A 15,855-nucleotide genomic window follows, 5' to 3' on the forward strand; every position below is an offset into this window, starting at 1 on the left:
GGGAAAAATTAGTTTTAACAAATTTTACTACCCTAAAGTGATACATAATGGATAATATAATAAATAATGGATGAAATAATAAATGTGTATCATATAATCAAAACACTTTTAAGTTAATGAAAAGCAAACTTGTATACCATTGATTAATCTGAGGTAGAATCAAAGTACAGTAGAGGTATAGATGGCTTTGCAGGCTGAGGGGGAATGTAAGAAATTACTGTTTACATCTGAAGAGATGTGGGAAGGTGCTTAAGAAACTTGTTAGTAGGTCCTCAATAACTAAGTAAGTAGGGCCCAGAAAGTGATACACAAGCTGCGTCCTGAAAACTGGGGGAGCTACATTCAGAGAGGCTTGAATTGTAAGGTGGCCAGACCTGTTTCAAAGCTGCAGGAGGGGAACTGGAGAGGTGGCTCAGGAGTTAGGGACACAAACTTCTACTCTTGCAGAGGGACCAAGGTTTGGTTCTGGTGGCTCACAACAGTCTACCCCAGTTTCTGGGATCAGATGCCCTCTTTTGAGCTTTGTAAAGACATTGTGATCTTAGATACATGATAGCAAAGAACTCACACATATTAGATAAGTTTAAAAGATTTTATAAAAGACAAAACTCCAGATGGTAATCTCTTTAAGTTATATCACAGGCAAGCAGGAACCTAGTTTTGCATGGTGTTCTAGAACTGGACATTTTTTATCCTCCTTACTCAAACACACACACACACACACATACATATGTATATTCTGGCTCAATATTATAAAACTCAGGACTCGTAGAGCTCTATCTTGACACAGCCCTGGGCTCCTGGGCTGGGCTGGTGATATAGGTGCCTGTGAGTTACTCTTCAGGCCCACCTGCCTCCCTCTGTCAGGTGCTAGGACAAAGAATCCTGTATACTGCTTTCCACAGGAATGAACTCACGAGACAAGGCTATTACTAGAAAATGCTTTTGGAAAGTCCTGTTATCTGTGTACTAGCATATACATAGTTCATGAAGGGTGTTTCTAAATAAGTTGGTGAAAATACAGACAAGCCAAGTATTTATTTCAAATATATATTTCTTTACTTCTATGAACAACAGCCTAATTTTAGCTTATGCATAGCAGATACAGTATGTGGTGTATAGAATGTAAAAGAATCTTTACATTCTAAAGTAATATAAAAGACTATTAGCTGTCTGTCTAGTCAGGAGAGACTTGAGGTTTCATTAGTTTAAGAGGAAGAGAATGGGAGGAATAGGACTTAGCAAGAATCCATTAGATTTGCCCTCTAAAGGTAGAGTATGAATTAGTCCTGTGCCTTCCTCCCAGGGAGAGCAGCCAGGTGGAGGAGAGAAAGGGCACCAAAGACAACACTGTGTTTTGTTTGTGGGGTTGGGGATTTTTGTGAACTTTCTGCTTCTGCCTCCTGAGTGGTAAGATTATAGGTATGTTACCACATTATAGATGTATACACAGACACATTATTGTTTTCCTGATATCTTTCAACTGTATCTTTCAATTTTAGGCTCAGGCACCAGAACAAATAGTGACATTATATGAAGATGAACAATACCCAGTTCACATGTCCTTGGTAGAAATGGGGCTTGCAGATAAAGATGAATGATGTAAGTGTACTTCTTGGTCGCCTGCTTAGTCAGCAGGTGTGTCTACACAAGTGCTATGACCACAGAGACTAATGCTGAATTCCTTATAAATGCATCTCAGATATTCTTAATGCATCTCAGATATTCGTATTTCTCAAAAGATGGAATTCTCTAAGAACTCTCTTCCATAGTTTGTTGCCCGAGGCCTTTCTACCTCTTGAACACCATTATCGATGACTCCTTGTACTTGTAAATGTAGTAGTGGGTGAGGGGCAAGCATAACAGGACAATTTGTACCATAAATAATTTAGGCTCATTCTCAAATAGCAGGCATACAGAACCATTGGTGACCTAGCTAACAAACAGCACCACTAGAACCGAGTACAGCATTAAGGCGAGGGTTAAAGTAACACTTTCTGTTTTTCAGGTGCACAAGAGCTCCTGCAGCTGTCCAGAAAAACAGTTTCCTGTTAAGATTTGTACCACACTTCAGGTTTGATTTTAACCTGTTCTGCAGTGGTATCAGTTTTTTCCTCCTTTAGTCTTATTTGGTAAATTGTTAAGGAATGGTGTGGTGAAAAGTTAATATTTTCTTTAAAACATTTTTGTTTTTACTGTCCTTTCAAAATAAAATTTAGTCATAGAAATTTTAGTTCATGTTATTAAGATGCTGTTTAAAAAAATACTAGAATTGTTGAAGATCCTGAAATGTCTCACCCATGGGCACCCTCAGTCCCTTACAGAGGTGAGTATGACTGAGAGGGTATCTGTAATTATTAGAGAAGTCTTGGTGGCTTTGCTGTATATGAGTATAGTAGACTGAGTAAGGGGAAACATAGGTAACATTTCATTGTCTTCACTGCCTTGTCAGTGGCAGCTCTACTAACTCACTGCCCGTCTGAGTGCATGATCTTGTTGTTAGATACACTGGCAGTTACTGGGCGTTTTTGTTGTTTCTTCATCAGATTCTCCTAGAGGGCTCTAATCCACGTGAGAGGTTTGCCTATGTATGCATAGTAGAGGGGTTTGCTGAGTCAGGAGGCAATTACTTTTGAAAAAAAATAGCTGCCATTCCTGAAGATGGCAGTTGACACCATTTTCTTTAACATGTATGCTTCATGTATTACTTTAAAATTCTTCCACACTCTATTTTTTTTTTCACACTCAGTTCTTAATCATGTAGAACTGCTATTTTTTAATGAGTAATTACCAATACTTATTGTTCTAGTCATAAACTTACAATGGGCAAGTTGCCCATTCTTTGAGCATAGCTTGCTTGTGTTGGTGATAACAACAAGGAGGAGGCTGTGGTCAGCTCACACCAGCTACTTACTGCTGGTTTTGACAAGTTATGCAGCATCCTGGCTGTAACTGCTTTCTCCTAAGACTTCTTAGTACTTGTAACATGGTCTGGCCTGTTTGTGTTCATCTCCATTCTTTTACAAGTCCTGAGTCTGGACAGGATGGCAGTTTTCATTTCAGTTTTGGCTGTAATACTTACTGTCTTGGCACTCACTTTTTAGTTCACATCCAGTGGAACAAGTATTTGATATACTTCTTTTACTCTTGGGTTTTCTTTTTTTCTTTTTTTCTTTTTTTTTCTTTTTTTTTTTTTTTTGGTTTTTTCGAGACAGGGTTTCTCTGTATAGCCCTGGCTGTCCTGGAACTCACTCTGTAGACCAGGCTGGCCTCAAACTCAGAAATCCACCTGCCTCTGCCTCCCAAGTGCTGGGATTAAAGGCGTGCGCCACCACTGCCCGGCACTCTTGGGTTTTCTTATTTTGAAAGCCTGCATAAATCATGTGTGGTGGTGCATGTCTTTAATCTCAGCAATGGGGACACAAAAGCAGGTGAATCTCTGTGAATTCAAGGCCAGCCTGACCTACAGAGTGGTCTCCAAACAGTAAAAACAAAAAAGCAAAGATACTTATATATATTTTAAAAACCTGTATGGTTTACAACAAAGTAATAATATTTTCCTAACTATGGAAAACACATGCACTAGATAAGCCACTTTTGTGTTTCAAAGAATGTAAAACAGATGCAGTATGGCAAAACTTTAATTTTAAAATTCAAACATAATCTTTTTATTTAGACACACACATTATATAAATTAAACAACTGAACATGTAAGAAATGTACATACCCTGAACAGAAAAAGCACTTAGTGTTACTTCATGATTAATCCCACAAAAGATCTTCACATTTCTGTGTCCATTAGCACATTACCGTCTTTGTCCTTCACTCTAACTCGGCCAGATGTGTACTTTGTCTCTTGATGGCCATTTGCATAGACAGTCTTAACAGTCCCATCAGGATACTCTCGTCTCTTGAACTGGGCAGTATGGAGCTCCCTTTGGCCATTATTAAACTCTATGATCTTGTTGCCATCACTGTAAAATTTAAACCAGAAAATAATTTCTCAAAATATATATATCAACAGGAGCTGGGCATAGTGGTAGGCACCCAGCTGTAATACCAGCCCCATAGGAGAACTAGGAGTTCAATACTAGCCTGAACACACATAAAATCTTGTCTCACCACCCCTGAAATTTAAAATAGAGCTAGAGGAGCTCAAGGGAACAGTACTTGCCTAGTGTGCATGAGGCCTTAAGCCAATCCTCAATACTGTGGAAGAATAAAAAGGAAAGACACACACACCAGGAAAGCTAGCTAAAGTCGCCTTTGATTCTGCAATTGTTTTCTTTCTCCTAAACACACTAGTTGGTCTTCTCTTTTCCCAATACAATTGCAAGTTCTGTTTGCAGCATTTCAGTTCCAGGATTATCAGTAATAGCTACTTTACATGTGACCATGCAAAGTTTCTATTAATAATTTACTATTAAATGTTTAGTTTTTGTTTTTTAATTTTAGATATGTTCAGCCTCTGAAATATTTTATTTTATTTTTATTTTGGGGGACAGTCTCTTTATGTAGCCCTCCCTAACTGGCCTGCAACTCATTATGTAAAGTAGGCCATCCTCAAACTCCCAGTGATCTCCCTGCCTCCTCAGTTCTGGGATTAATAACTCGTTTAACAAGTGTGCAGCTTGGTCTTCATGTGGGTCTCCAACAGCTGCTGCTGTCTCTTAATGTGGTGCCTGCGGATCCTGTTGTCCTAAGTGAGCCACCCTGTCTGGCTTCAGTAGGAGAGGATGTACCTAGTTCTGCAATCCCCCTTCTCAGGAGAAATGGGGGGAATTGGGGGAAGATTTGTGTGGGTGGGGACTGGGAGGAGAAGGGGTGCTGATACTGGAATGTAAAGTAAATAAATAATGAAAAAAAAAAGTTCATATATGTCACCATGCCCAGCTCAAAACTGGTCATCATGTTTAAATTTAGCTATTCAGTTTCCTTGGGGGAAAGCTGAGATGGCTCTTTTTCACTAAATTGAAGACTGCTTTAGTACTTTGAACAATTAACACCAAGTGGATTGTTGGTCATAAATCTATGGGACATTCACAATGAATTCCCCACAACTGACAGAATTTCCATGACCAATAGAAGCCTGGAGTTACAGACTGGAAGTCAGCAATTCGGAACAGAGATGGGCAGGTGTTACCAGCAGAACAGTCTTGCGCCCCATTCATGTGGGAGACGCAAAACCCATTCCAAGAGCTGATGCTTCCTCGGGGAAATCCATGCCCAGCACAACGGCAACTGAGCAGTGCAGGTGATTGTCAATGGCACGCTACAATTTCAGAACCACAGCTCTCAAGTAAAAAGTAATTCTGACCAAATACTTGGGATTTTGCCTATGAAAATAAGAATGGCTATGAGTTAATCTATGTTGAAGCTAGATGCATTAGTACATAATTTTTATTTCTCATTATTATGCAAGCAAAACTTCAAAAGTAAGAGTAAACAAAATCTTAAATTTGTACTAATGTTATCCTGTTATCCAATGTATGGTAGATTTGTAAATTTTTTAACAAACTATTCTACACAAGGGGAAAACATTACAATGACTGTAAGAAGTCCATGTACCACCTAAATTCGTTTTACTTCCTTGGTGAATTTTTACCATAGACTTCATGTTGATTAGTGTTAACTGTTTTCAAAAGAGGAGGTATTTAGTTCCTACGATAAAGAAGGGAAAACTTCTCCAGGCAGGGCTATGATTAAAATGGTGGGTAAAAGGCTCTGTATCAGGCTGATGATGGTACACCCCAGAATCTCAGCATGGTGAGGTCTAGGCCAGCCTAAGCTACAAGAAACCCTGCTTTGAAACAAACCAAAAAAATATGGTTTTTATTGTGGATTGGGCATCCAGAGAGACCACATAAAACTTTCAGAAATGTAATATTCAGAAGGACAAGGAAAGAGCTTATTGATTTTGAAAGTTTGGATCAAATATGCCCAGAAATTAAACCTGTAACAGAACAGAGAGCTTGAGAAATTGAAAAGAGGGCAGTCTGCCTTCTGCATCTCCTGTTTTCAGGACTCACTAAACTTCGAGACAACTTCCACTCCTGAGTTCTGTGCAGCCTCTCTCTAAGTCCCATTAGCTCTCATTGCTTCTAAACTTCACAGTGTCTGTGTTCACTTCTCACCTCATTGAAACTTGAAGTCACTGCTATGTTTTGTTTTGTTTTGTTTTTGGGAGGGTTGCATGCTCCCTTACATGTAGAGCCAAAGAAGGATTCTACTTTATTCCCTAAGACAAGGCCTCTCATGGAACCTGCGGTTTAGGCTAGGCTTCCTGTCCCCACCTGACCTTTCCCCTACCCCATCCCCAGCACTGGGGTCACAGGACCATGCACCGTGGTAAGTTCCATCAGACCTTCACTCTGCACAGCAAGCGCTCTTCTCTACTGACAGATCCCCAGTCCCAAAGGTTTCAGATTTGTTTTAAAATTGGAACCATGAAAACTGGAAAATGTAGAAACAGACTTGAGTGGTGCCATACCGTTGTACTCGGACAATTGTGCCATCTGGAAAGATGCTCTCTTCTTGACCATCAGCAAATAACATCTTAATGGTCTGGTCAGGAAATGTGATTTCTTTTCTTCCATCTGGGAAATGCTTTTCTGTTTTAAAAAACAATTGTTATCAAAATATTTTCTTAAAGGAAGATTAGAGTTTAATAGTGGAGGTAAAGTTAGTTTATACCTATTTGTCCACTTGAGAAATGTAAAACTTCAAGTCCTTCTGGGTATGTGGTGTGCGTGGTCTGGGCAGCAGCATAGTAGTAGACCTACAAAGACATTTGGTGAATTTGCCCCTTCTGAGATGATGCAGCTAGAAGCATTGCCCTGAGCATACATACCACTCTCTCATCTGGCATGACCTGCTTCACATCACCATTGAAAAATGTAACGGTGATGCTCTTCCCATCCGCACTCACTTCTTTCCGAGTTCCATTGGGAAACAGAACAACCCGGCACCCATTTTTATAAATTTTTTCTACCTGAAAAGACACAAGGTAGGTAAGATTTCCTCCTGAGTAGAGGCCCTTGGGCCTGAGGAAGTTCGATGTCCCAATGTAGGAGAATGCCAGGGCGGGAAGACAGGAGTGGGTGGGTGAACACTCTTATAGAGGCAGGGGGAGGGGGGTAGAATAGGGGGCTTCCGAAGGGGAGACCTGGAAAGAGGAAAACATTTAAAATGTAAAACGATTTCCTCCTGAGACCATGCAACAGAGGCATGAGGAACTCCTCCCTATTGACGCATGTCCAAAGGCTCCATAATAAAAGTAAAACAGTTCATAAAATCCAAATAGGGAACACTTATTTCACCAGGGTTTATGCTTTTCTCATTGTTGTTGTTGTTGTTTATATTCTATTTATGTTAACTTATCTAAAACAAAACCTCTCCTCAACTTGGTATCCTATAGAAGACTAATTAAATGTGGTTACTTCTTTTGACTGTTTATCCTCCTCAATGCTCAAGGCTAGACTGAACTTTGGCATTATTTCAATTAAATAAACAAGATTAGGGTATATGCAACACAAACCCAATAGAAAAATCCTTAGTTACCTTCCCCGACAAATATCATTTATGCCCCTTTTCACTCCTCCTTTTGGTTAGCACACCCACTTTTTCCACTTTGTATCACATATTTTTAATGACTTACTGATTTTTATTTTTATGAGGATCGATTAGTGTTCTGCCTGCCTGTATGTCTGTGTGTGATAGCATCAGATCCCCTGAAACTGGAGCTACAGACAGTTGTAAGCTGCCACATGGGTGCTGAGAATTGAACCCAGGTCCTCTGGAAGAGTAGCTAATACTTTTAACCACCAAGCCAGCTCTCCAGCCCCGACATAATCACTATTTTAAATGAATGTTTTTACCTTTCCATCAGGATGACTGACTTCTCCCTGAATTTCTTCCTCTTTGTTTTTATATTCAAGATCTGGGAAGTTCACTTGTTGAAGAGGCTCTCTGGGCAAGGCAGCCTACAAGACAAGAAATTTTTAAGCAGTTATAACCTGCACCTATTAAATTGACAGCTAGATTCTAAAATTACATGATTCTATAACTAGTGGTTGTTGTTGTTATATATAGAAAACATTTGCAATGTTAAAAAAAAGCCCTCCTTTATACCTGGTTGAAAATTGAACAAATCATTTACACCCTGAATAAAGAACATTCAGTATTTAATATTATAAAAATATTTACTTGTCCTTTATCGGAGCTGCCTAAATCACGAGGAGGTGCAGACTTGTATCTTCTAGATAGATTTCCTGTTAGAAAGGAATTGTCAGAGTCAGTTTTAATGCTTAATGAAAATATCTAACTTATTGACCTGGTTAAACATTTCCTTTGGGGCCAAAGAGATGGCTTAGCAGGTAAAAGCACTTGCAACATTAAAAAGCCTTTAAATATTAATCCTTGGAACCTACATGGTGGGAAGAGAGAACCAATTTCTACAGGTTGTCAGATGCCCTCCACAAGAGCACAGTAGTACACACATTCTCACACCAGACATAAACATTTCCTTTGTCAGTGCTGTTGTATTGTATTTATGTGTATATGTGAGTCTGTGTACATACAATGTACTCGGGCATGTGGGAGCCTGAGGGAACAGGAAGAGCTCATCCATGGCTCAGCAGAGAAAACACTTGTTTGCTCTTGCAGGGGAACCAGGTACAGCTCCCAGCATCTGCATGGCAGCTAACAACACTATGCAAACTCCAGGTCCAGGTAAGCCAGTGCCCTCTTCTGGCCTCTGCAGGTACCAGGCAGGCAGATCCAAACAGGCAGAATATCCATAGACAAAACAAGGCCTAGCAATATTAAAATAATGGGTTCATCAAAATAGATAATGAGTACCCATAGGCCAGCCTTAGCTTCATAGCCAGCTCAAGGCTAACCTGAGCTATATGGGACTCTATCTTTTAAAGGAAAGGTTGACAGGCTGAAAAAAGGTTTTGTGATGTAAGTAAGAATGGTTAAAGATCTAAATAAATAATTTTCCTGAAGAAGAAGGAGGAGGAGGAGGAGAAGAAGAAGCAGCAGAAGCAGCAAATTCAGTACTGAAGAGATGGCTGAGTTTTTCAGCACCCAGCTTGAAGCCTGAAACCTTAAGCCTTGGGTTTCAATTCCCAGTAATGAGGGTCTAGGGGGATAGTTAGTATCCATCCAGCTGGTCAGCAGAGGGAATGGTATTCAATGCATTTAAATGACTGGGGAAATGCAAATTAAAACAACAATGACAAATACATTTAGCTGTTAGCGAAAACTCAAATCTGACAGCATTGAGTACTGGGCAAGTATGGAATCCCACACTTTCCTAGCTTCTGAGTATAAAATCAGGGCTAGGGAGACAGTGCAGTAGATAACACGAGTGCTGCTAGGAGTGACTGCTAGGGTTCAGTCTAGAGGTACCGTGTGAGAAGTTACTTTCTTACAAGTATTCTTCTCAGTCCACATGTGTAACTCCCAGACAACACAAGAAATAAATGGAATCAAAATTCTTAAACTATATTAGTATATTTTAGAAATAATTTTGACACAACCTATTGCTATTAAAAATATTCTGCCAATTGTCCAGTTATTCCAGCCCTTGCTGTGTACCTAGAGAACTGCCTGTGTGCATTCCAGGTACAGAGAAGAATGGTATTGCAGCATCACAAACCAAGTAATACAAGTGAATTTGTTAAGGCTGGAGAGATGGCCCAGCAGTTAAGAACAGTGGCTGCTTTTGCAAAGAACCTGGGTTCAGCCTCCAGCCTTCACAGGGTAAACCCATAATAATCACAGAAACAGTATGAAACAATTTATAAATTGTATGGGCATGTGTAGTTTAAAAGAGTAAACAAGCATGAAATGCTATCAGGAATTATCTGAGGAGTAAGACTGATATAAAGATCCTAAAACAACCCCCACGGGGTCCAAGTTTCTCCAGCAATCTCCTGATGGGGGAGGAACTGGCCTCAGGAAGAACACTCAATTCTAACACTCATCTCACAGTCAAATGAATACAGACACATTTTCTAGCCTTTGTCTTGTCTCTTCTATAAAATGTAACTATTTATAATTTATCCACACTGTAAATAAATCCATTTTCCTTTACCAATATGTTTCCTAATGTCTTTTGAAACAGAGAAACTAGGGCAGCAGTTTATATACAGGTGATGCAGAGGCTCCAAGATCATTTGTGTTTAATTCCTTGAATACAGTCCTCTCTCCTGCCCCATCCCCTTCGCGCTGAGCCAGTCTCACTTGGTAGCCTAGACTGGCCTGGAACCTGTAGTCAGCCTCCTGACTGGTAGGTAGGGTAGCAGCTGTCACCAAGCTCAGCTAACACTACCTATAACGTTCTGAAACACAAAAGAACCATACAGCTCCTTACCTTGTGCTGGCAAATACTTCTTCTTATATTTTTCTACCTGGACTCCTGAAGAAACATGACTCTTTTGAAATTGAAATGATGAGTTCTATGAGAGATAATTTTTAATATAATTGTTAATCTACATTTTATGACACTGAACAAAATTAACTCAGTTAAGGGCTGTTGTTCTGTACTCTCAATTACCGCAGTAGGCCAGGTAAATTGGTGGCTGTCTAGGAATGAAACACACACTATCCTCCAGCTCAAGGCACAAAACCGACCTCCTTCATGTCAATCAGCCTCTTCCACAAACCTCTCTCCCGTCCCCAGTGGTTGATGAAGCCACCTGACACACCCCCATCCCCAAATCTGTGCCTATCACCAGCACTGTCAGAACCTCCCACCTCCCTGGTGATAGTATCTGGTCTCTTGACCTACCCCACCATCAATCTGTGTCCAGCCTGAGCTTTCAGTCTAGTGGCAGTCCTCCTGGATCTGTGTAACACTAACTTCCCACCCTCTAAATCCACCATTCCATTTCCTGGCTTTATGAGTTTAAATGTACATTAGCCTTCACCATGATTTGATAGAAGACTTCCCAAACCTACCATGGACTCATCCTTTTTTGTGGCCATCATGTACTGGCAGGCCTTGGGACTGTTCTCCATAGCTTCTGCTCTCTTCCAGGCATCCAGTCGGAACCTTTCCATTACTTTTATCTCTTCCCTGAGGTCTGTGTTCTCTTTGACGAGCATCTCTATCTGGCTTCTGAGGCGACTCTGTGTGCTTGACCACTTTGTTTCCTTCCTTTTCAAGTCTTCCTGTAAATCTGCTATTTGCTGTTTCAAGGCCTCTCAAAAGAAAAGGTTACAGAATTAAAACAAGGCAACTGGAGAAGAGATACAACAAAATCAATACAACAAAATGCCAGCCCGCCACAGACAGCAGGAGAGCATGCCTAGACAGTAAGGGGCATTGGGTTTCCAGAGCTGGGATGTGGAGTCAGTTAAGTGCTTACCGTACATTGTCAACAACTGATCACAAGCCAAGACAAAGCAGATTCAGCTCCGAGTATGGCATAAGGGAATGCAGCCTAACCTAACCACTAACAAAAACCGCATCAATTCTTGAACAGACATCAACTTGTGCTAAAGAGAAAACAGAATCCAAAGTCAAAGCCACCTGCCCTGAAAATAGATGAGCTGAGAGATCCATGAGTACGGCTGTCCAAAGGGGGTGAGTTACCTCCATTGACTGCTCAGTCAGTGCAACACTGAATTACTTGCTAAATATCCCACCTCCTCCTCACTATTGCACTTGTCTTAGGAAAAAAAAAAAAAAAAGACATTAATGAGTAGAAAGCAATATTAAGAAAATGAAGGAGGTACTATGTTTGCCAAGCATCTACAGGACCCTGGGTTTGATCCCCAGCAGCACAACAGACAAAAAGAAAAGAGGAAGGAGGAGAAGGAGGGGAAGAAATGAGGGGCTGGGAATGTAGCAGAAAGGTAGAACATGCTTGCCAGTTTCCCAATGAGATTTCCCAGTAGTGAAAGAGGGAGAAATGAGCTGCTGTAGATGGAATAAACAAAACTAGTGAACAAACTTCTAGACCTGTCTATGATCAAACTGCAAATGTACACACAAAATCAAGACTAAAGTCAGGACAGTGTCATCAGTGATTTGAGAACTACAACAAAGACAATAGAGGACAGCACTAAACAGTCTCCCAAATAAAATTGGCGGGCCATTTTACTGACTCACTAGGAAAGACCCAAGAGCACAGAGTGATGGAATTCAGCTAGGATTATAGAGCTAGCTGGGAAGGATGGAGAGATGCTGCCTTCCTCTGTATCAGATGTCTCATGTGCCCTAAGAACACTAAGATCATCCTGAGAAACCAGTATTACTCTGATAACAAAACCCATACAAGCACACAACAAAACTTCTCATTTCTGTACTCTGATGCCCTATCATTAGGCTGAGGACTGAGTCCTGGGGTTTGAGCATGCTAGGCAAATGCTGACTTAAATCATCAGGCTTAAAACTTCACCATAAAACAAGGAGTACTCTTTTCGTGAGCACATGTCCCCAGGTGAGTGAACTACAGGGACAAAAATGGAGAAGAGACACAGGGAAAGGAGGTCCAGTGACCAGCCCAAATTGGGATCCATCTCAAGGGGAGGCTCCAAGGCCTGACACTATTACTAATGCTATGGTCTGCCCTCTGGAAGAAGTGGAGAAGGAGGGTGACCCATAGGAAGAACAGCAGTCTCAATTAACCTAGACCCCCAAGATCTCTTAGACACTGAGCTACTAACCAGGCACTAGCTGGTACAAGGTCCCTGGCACATATACAGCAGAGGACTGCCTGGTCTGGCATCAGTGAGAGAAGATGCACCTAACCCTCGAGAGACTGAGGCCCCAGGGAATGGGGAGGCCTACTGGGGTTGGAGGTGGGGGAGGGAAGGGGCATCCTCTTGGAGGAGGAATGAGATGAGGGCAGACCAGGAGGGGGATAACAACTGGACTGTTAAAAAAAAAAAAAAAAAAAAAAAAGATTAAAGATAATTAAATCATCATTTATTCCTAATGATATGACCTTGAATAAGTGCTTGCATTTTAAGGTAAAAAAAAAAATCTCAATAAAGGTATATGCAGACCAAATTAAATGCAGACAAAGTAAGACCATACAACAACATGATTAGGTTGATTCCATTCCAGGGATACAGGGGTAGTTAAACATGTAAATTAATAAATGCAATACAATACATAGAGACAAATCACATATTATCTCAATGGATGCGGAAAGCCTCTGACAATATGAATATCCCTTCAAGATAAAAAGCCCTAAAGAAGCTAGAAATAGAAGGCTGGAGAGAAAGGCAAGAGAAATAAAAGTGATACAAAAAGGGAAGAACTTCAATTGTCTGTGTGTGCAGACAACATGAACCTATACTTAAAAACTCTAACCCAGAATTCTACCAGAATGGCAAATTATATAGTCAATGAGCAAAAATCACTAAATTGCCAATACATTAAACCACATTCACTAATGCAATGTGACAGAAATCAGGAAAACAGTGTCAGTTATAATAGCTTTAAAAATACATACATCAGATTCCTAGGACAAAAATCTAACCAATGAGATAAAAATCCTTTACAGTGAAAACAATCAATCAATAAATAAACTGAACAAGACACTGTAGAATAAGATGAATTCCCACACTCGTGGTTTACCAGAATATATTGTGAAATGTTTGAACTACCAAAAGCAATTTTCAGATTCAGTGGATTTGAATCCCCCAAATACTTCACAGAAATAGAAAAACAAAGGGAGAGTAAAGGGCGTGGGGGACCTATCAGACTATGTGCTCTCTTCATTTCTAAGTTACTCCGCTGCCCTTCCTCCTCCTAACCGTGCTCTCCCCTTCTGCTCTAATGTCATCCTTCCTAGTTTTCTGTACCTTTTTAAAAAGGAAAACATCACATTTCCAAGCATCCTTTTTTTACAAGTTCAGTAAAAGTTCAAACATAAATTCAAATCATAAATTGAATAAGTTTACAACAGAGATGTTTTCATTTGTTTCCATTACAACTACTTATCTAGCTAGACATTCATTATCTGTTACTAGTCTACAGGTTAGAGTCTAAAACTATAATTTTTGGGTCTAAGTTAGCACTAAAGTTTTGTATAGATAAACCCAGCCAATATTTTATCTTCTGTCTGTGCATCTACAATAAGTCACTTGTTCCATTTTATGACCTTTGGTTAATTGTCTTACAGTTCTAAGGAATGTATTCTAAGTTGTAAATACCCTCTTTCTATCTCACAAGCAATTAACTCATGACACATGAAGACTGGCAGAGTTCTAACTGCAGTTTTTATATCAGAGAGGGCTTTAACAGCAGTCCTACTATACAGGGCTTCGTAGTTATTAGTATAATTTTAGGAATTCTTATAAAATCATCATTAGGAATTAAGAAATCATAGATTTGTCTGAATAGCATCACTACAAGACAGTACATCATCGTTGATCTGCAAAACTCTGCCCAAAAGGATGGACTAATACCTAGTGATTATTATATATATTTAATATCAGGAAAGGCACATTAATAGCAGGAATGTCTCCTTAAATGCCGTCCCCTCAGACTTGCCTACAAGGGCTCATTCAGCATGGTTCACAGTCCACAGTGAAACCATCTCAGGAAGGTACTGCTAGCTTTTAGAGTATCCTAGCAGGCTCCTGGCAGGCAACTAACACTGCAGGTGTGCAAATGAGAGGCAACATTGCCCTCTGCTGCAGTGCAACATGGGAAGTATGTGAGGCAGAAAGTGAGCTCACATCTTATGCAGCACAGGTACAGCTATGGAAAACTGTGCTGATAGGCTGGGATGTTTAACTTACAGTCTAACATACACGCTGGGTTTTATACTTAGCTGGGATGTTTAACTTACAGTCTAACATACACGCTGGATTTTATACTTAGCTAAATGAGTTTCATTAGGAAGCTTTGCATGTGTCAATGTATAGATACATTACTCTAGTTTTTCCTAGGTTTATAGTTCTAATAAATGCTAGAGACAGCTCAGTAGGTAAGAGCACCAGCTGCTCTTCCAGAAGACCTGGGTTTGATTTCCAGCACCCACTTGGTGGCTCATAACCATCTGTAACCCTAGTGCCCAGGAGATCTGACACCCTTTTTTGATCTTCAGGGGCACTGCACATATATAATGTACATACATACATGCAGGCAAATAACCTATACGTGTAGAAAATATAATTGAAAAAGTGCATGCATTGTTTTTAACTGCTACTTTCCTCTGCCATGCCCATGTTTACCTCTAAGATGAACAGAACCACTACCTGCCCTCTCACTTTGTAAGTTTTGTAACTAACTATGCCTAGTTAGTACATGGGCATAAAACTGCTATGAGTGAAAAGAGCTAGCACTGTGTGATAGGCATGACACTGAACCGGTGCACAGCCACTGTGTGACAGTCAAACTGAAGGCATGACACTGAACCAGTGCACAGCCACTGTGTGACAGTCAAACTGAAGGCATGACACTGAACCGGTGCACAGCCACTGTGTGACAGTCAAACTGAAGGCATGACACTGAACCGGTGCACAGCCACTGTGTGACAGTCAAACTGAAGGCATGACACTGAACCGGTGCACAGCCACTGTGTGACAGTCAAACTGAAGGCATGACACTGAACCAGTGCACATCCAGATTCTGGCTTCTTGGTCCCCCAGGGTTTCTGCAGGAACTTTGTTACTGAATACAGGACTGGCAACTGTCTGTCAGAGTCACACTGTGATACGGTGTCACAGACACCTGTTTCTCTCCCTACCCACCCCCTTCTTGAGACAGGGTTTCACCCTCTAGCCTCTTCTCCCTCAGCCTTCTAAGACCTTGAATTAGTGACACACATGATTGCCAGCTCACACTTTCTTTCTGAAACATCGAAGAACTCTAATGGGACTCTC

At 40.5% G+C, this 15,855-nt stretch overlaps 2 protein-coding genes across 3 annotated transcripts in view; one reads left to right on the plus strand and one right to left on the minus strand.

Moving 5' to 3' along the window:
* The window catches only part of Rnf17 (ring finger protein 17), a 137,031-nt gene extending 134,829 nt beyond the window's left edge, over positions 1-2,202 (plus strand). Inside the window, exons 36-37 of the mRNA XM_021182183.2 lie at positions 1,503-1,602; positions 2,009-2,202. Of these exons, the coding sequence (XP_021037842.1) occupies positions 1,503-1,601 (99 nt within the window). The 3' untranslated portion in view covers position 1,602; positions 2,009-2,202. The remainder of the gene's footprint in view (positions 1-1,502; positions 1,603-2,008) is intronic.
* Positions 2,203-3,638: 1,436 nt separating this feature from the next.
* The window catches only part of Cpap (centrosome assembly and centriole elongation protein), a 44,468-nt gene continuing 32,251 nt past the window's right edge, over positions 3,639-15,855 (minus strand). For both annotated transcript variants that reach the window (XM_029468694.2, XM_021181857.2), the window contains exons 10-17: positions 10,969-11,211; positions 10,382-10,466; positions 8,206-8,270; positions 7,878-7,982; positions 6,851-6,991; positions 6,694-6,778; positions 6,491-6,611; positions 3,639-3,974 (exon numbers count right to left, since the gene is read on the minus strand). In XM_029468694.2, coding sequence (XP_029324554.1) covers positions 3,782-3,974; positions 6,491-6,611; positions 6,694-6,778; positions 6,851-6,991; positions 7,878-7,982; positions 8,206-8,270; positions 10,382-10,466; positions 10,969-11,211 — 1,038 coding nt within the window. In that variant the 3' untranslated portion in view covers positions 3,639-3,781. The remainder of the gene's footprint in view (positions 3,975-6,490; positions 6,612-6,693; positions 6,779-6,850; positions 6,992-7,877; positions 7,983-8,205; positions 8,271-10,381; positions 10,467-10,968; positions 11,212-15,855) is intronic.

Source organism: Mus caroli, unplaced genomic scaffold (assembly GCF_978045245.1).
Source record: "Mus caroli unplaced genomic scaffold, Mus_caroli_1 scaffold_12, whole genome shotgun sequence".
Taxonomy (NCBI): domain Eukaryota; kingdom Metazoa; phylum Chordata; class Mammalia; order Rodentia; family Muridae; genus Mus; species Mus caroli.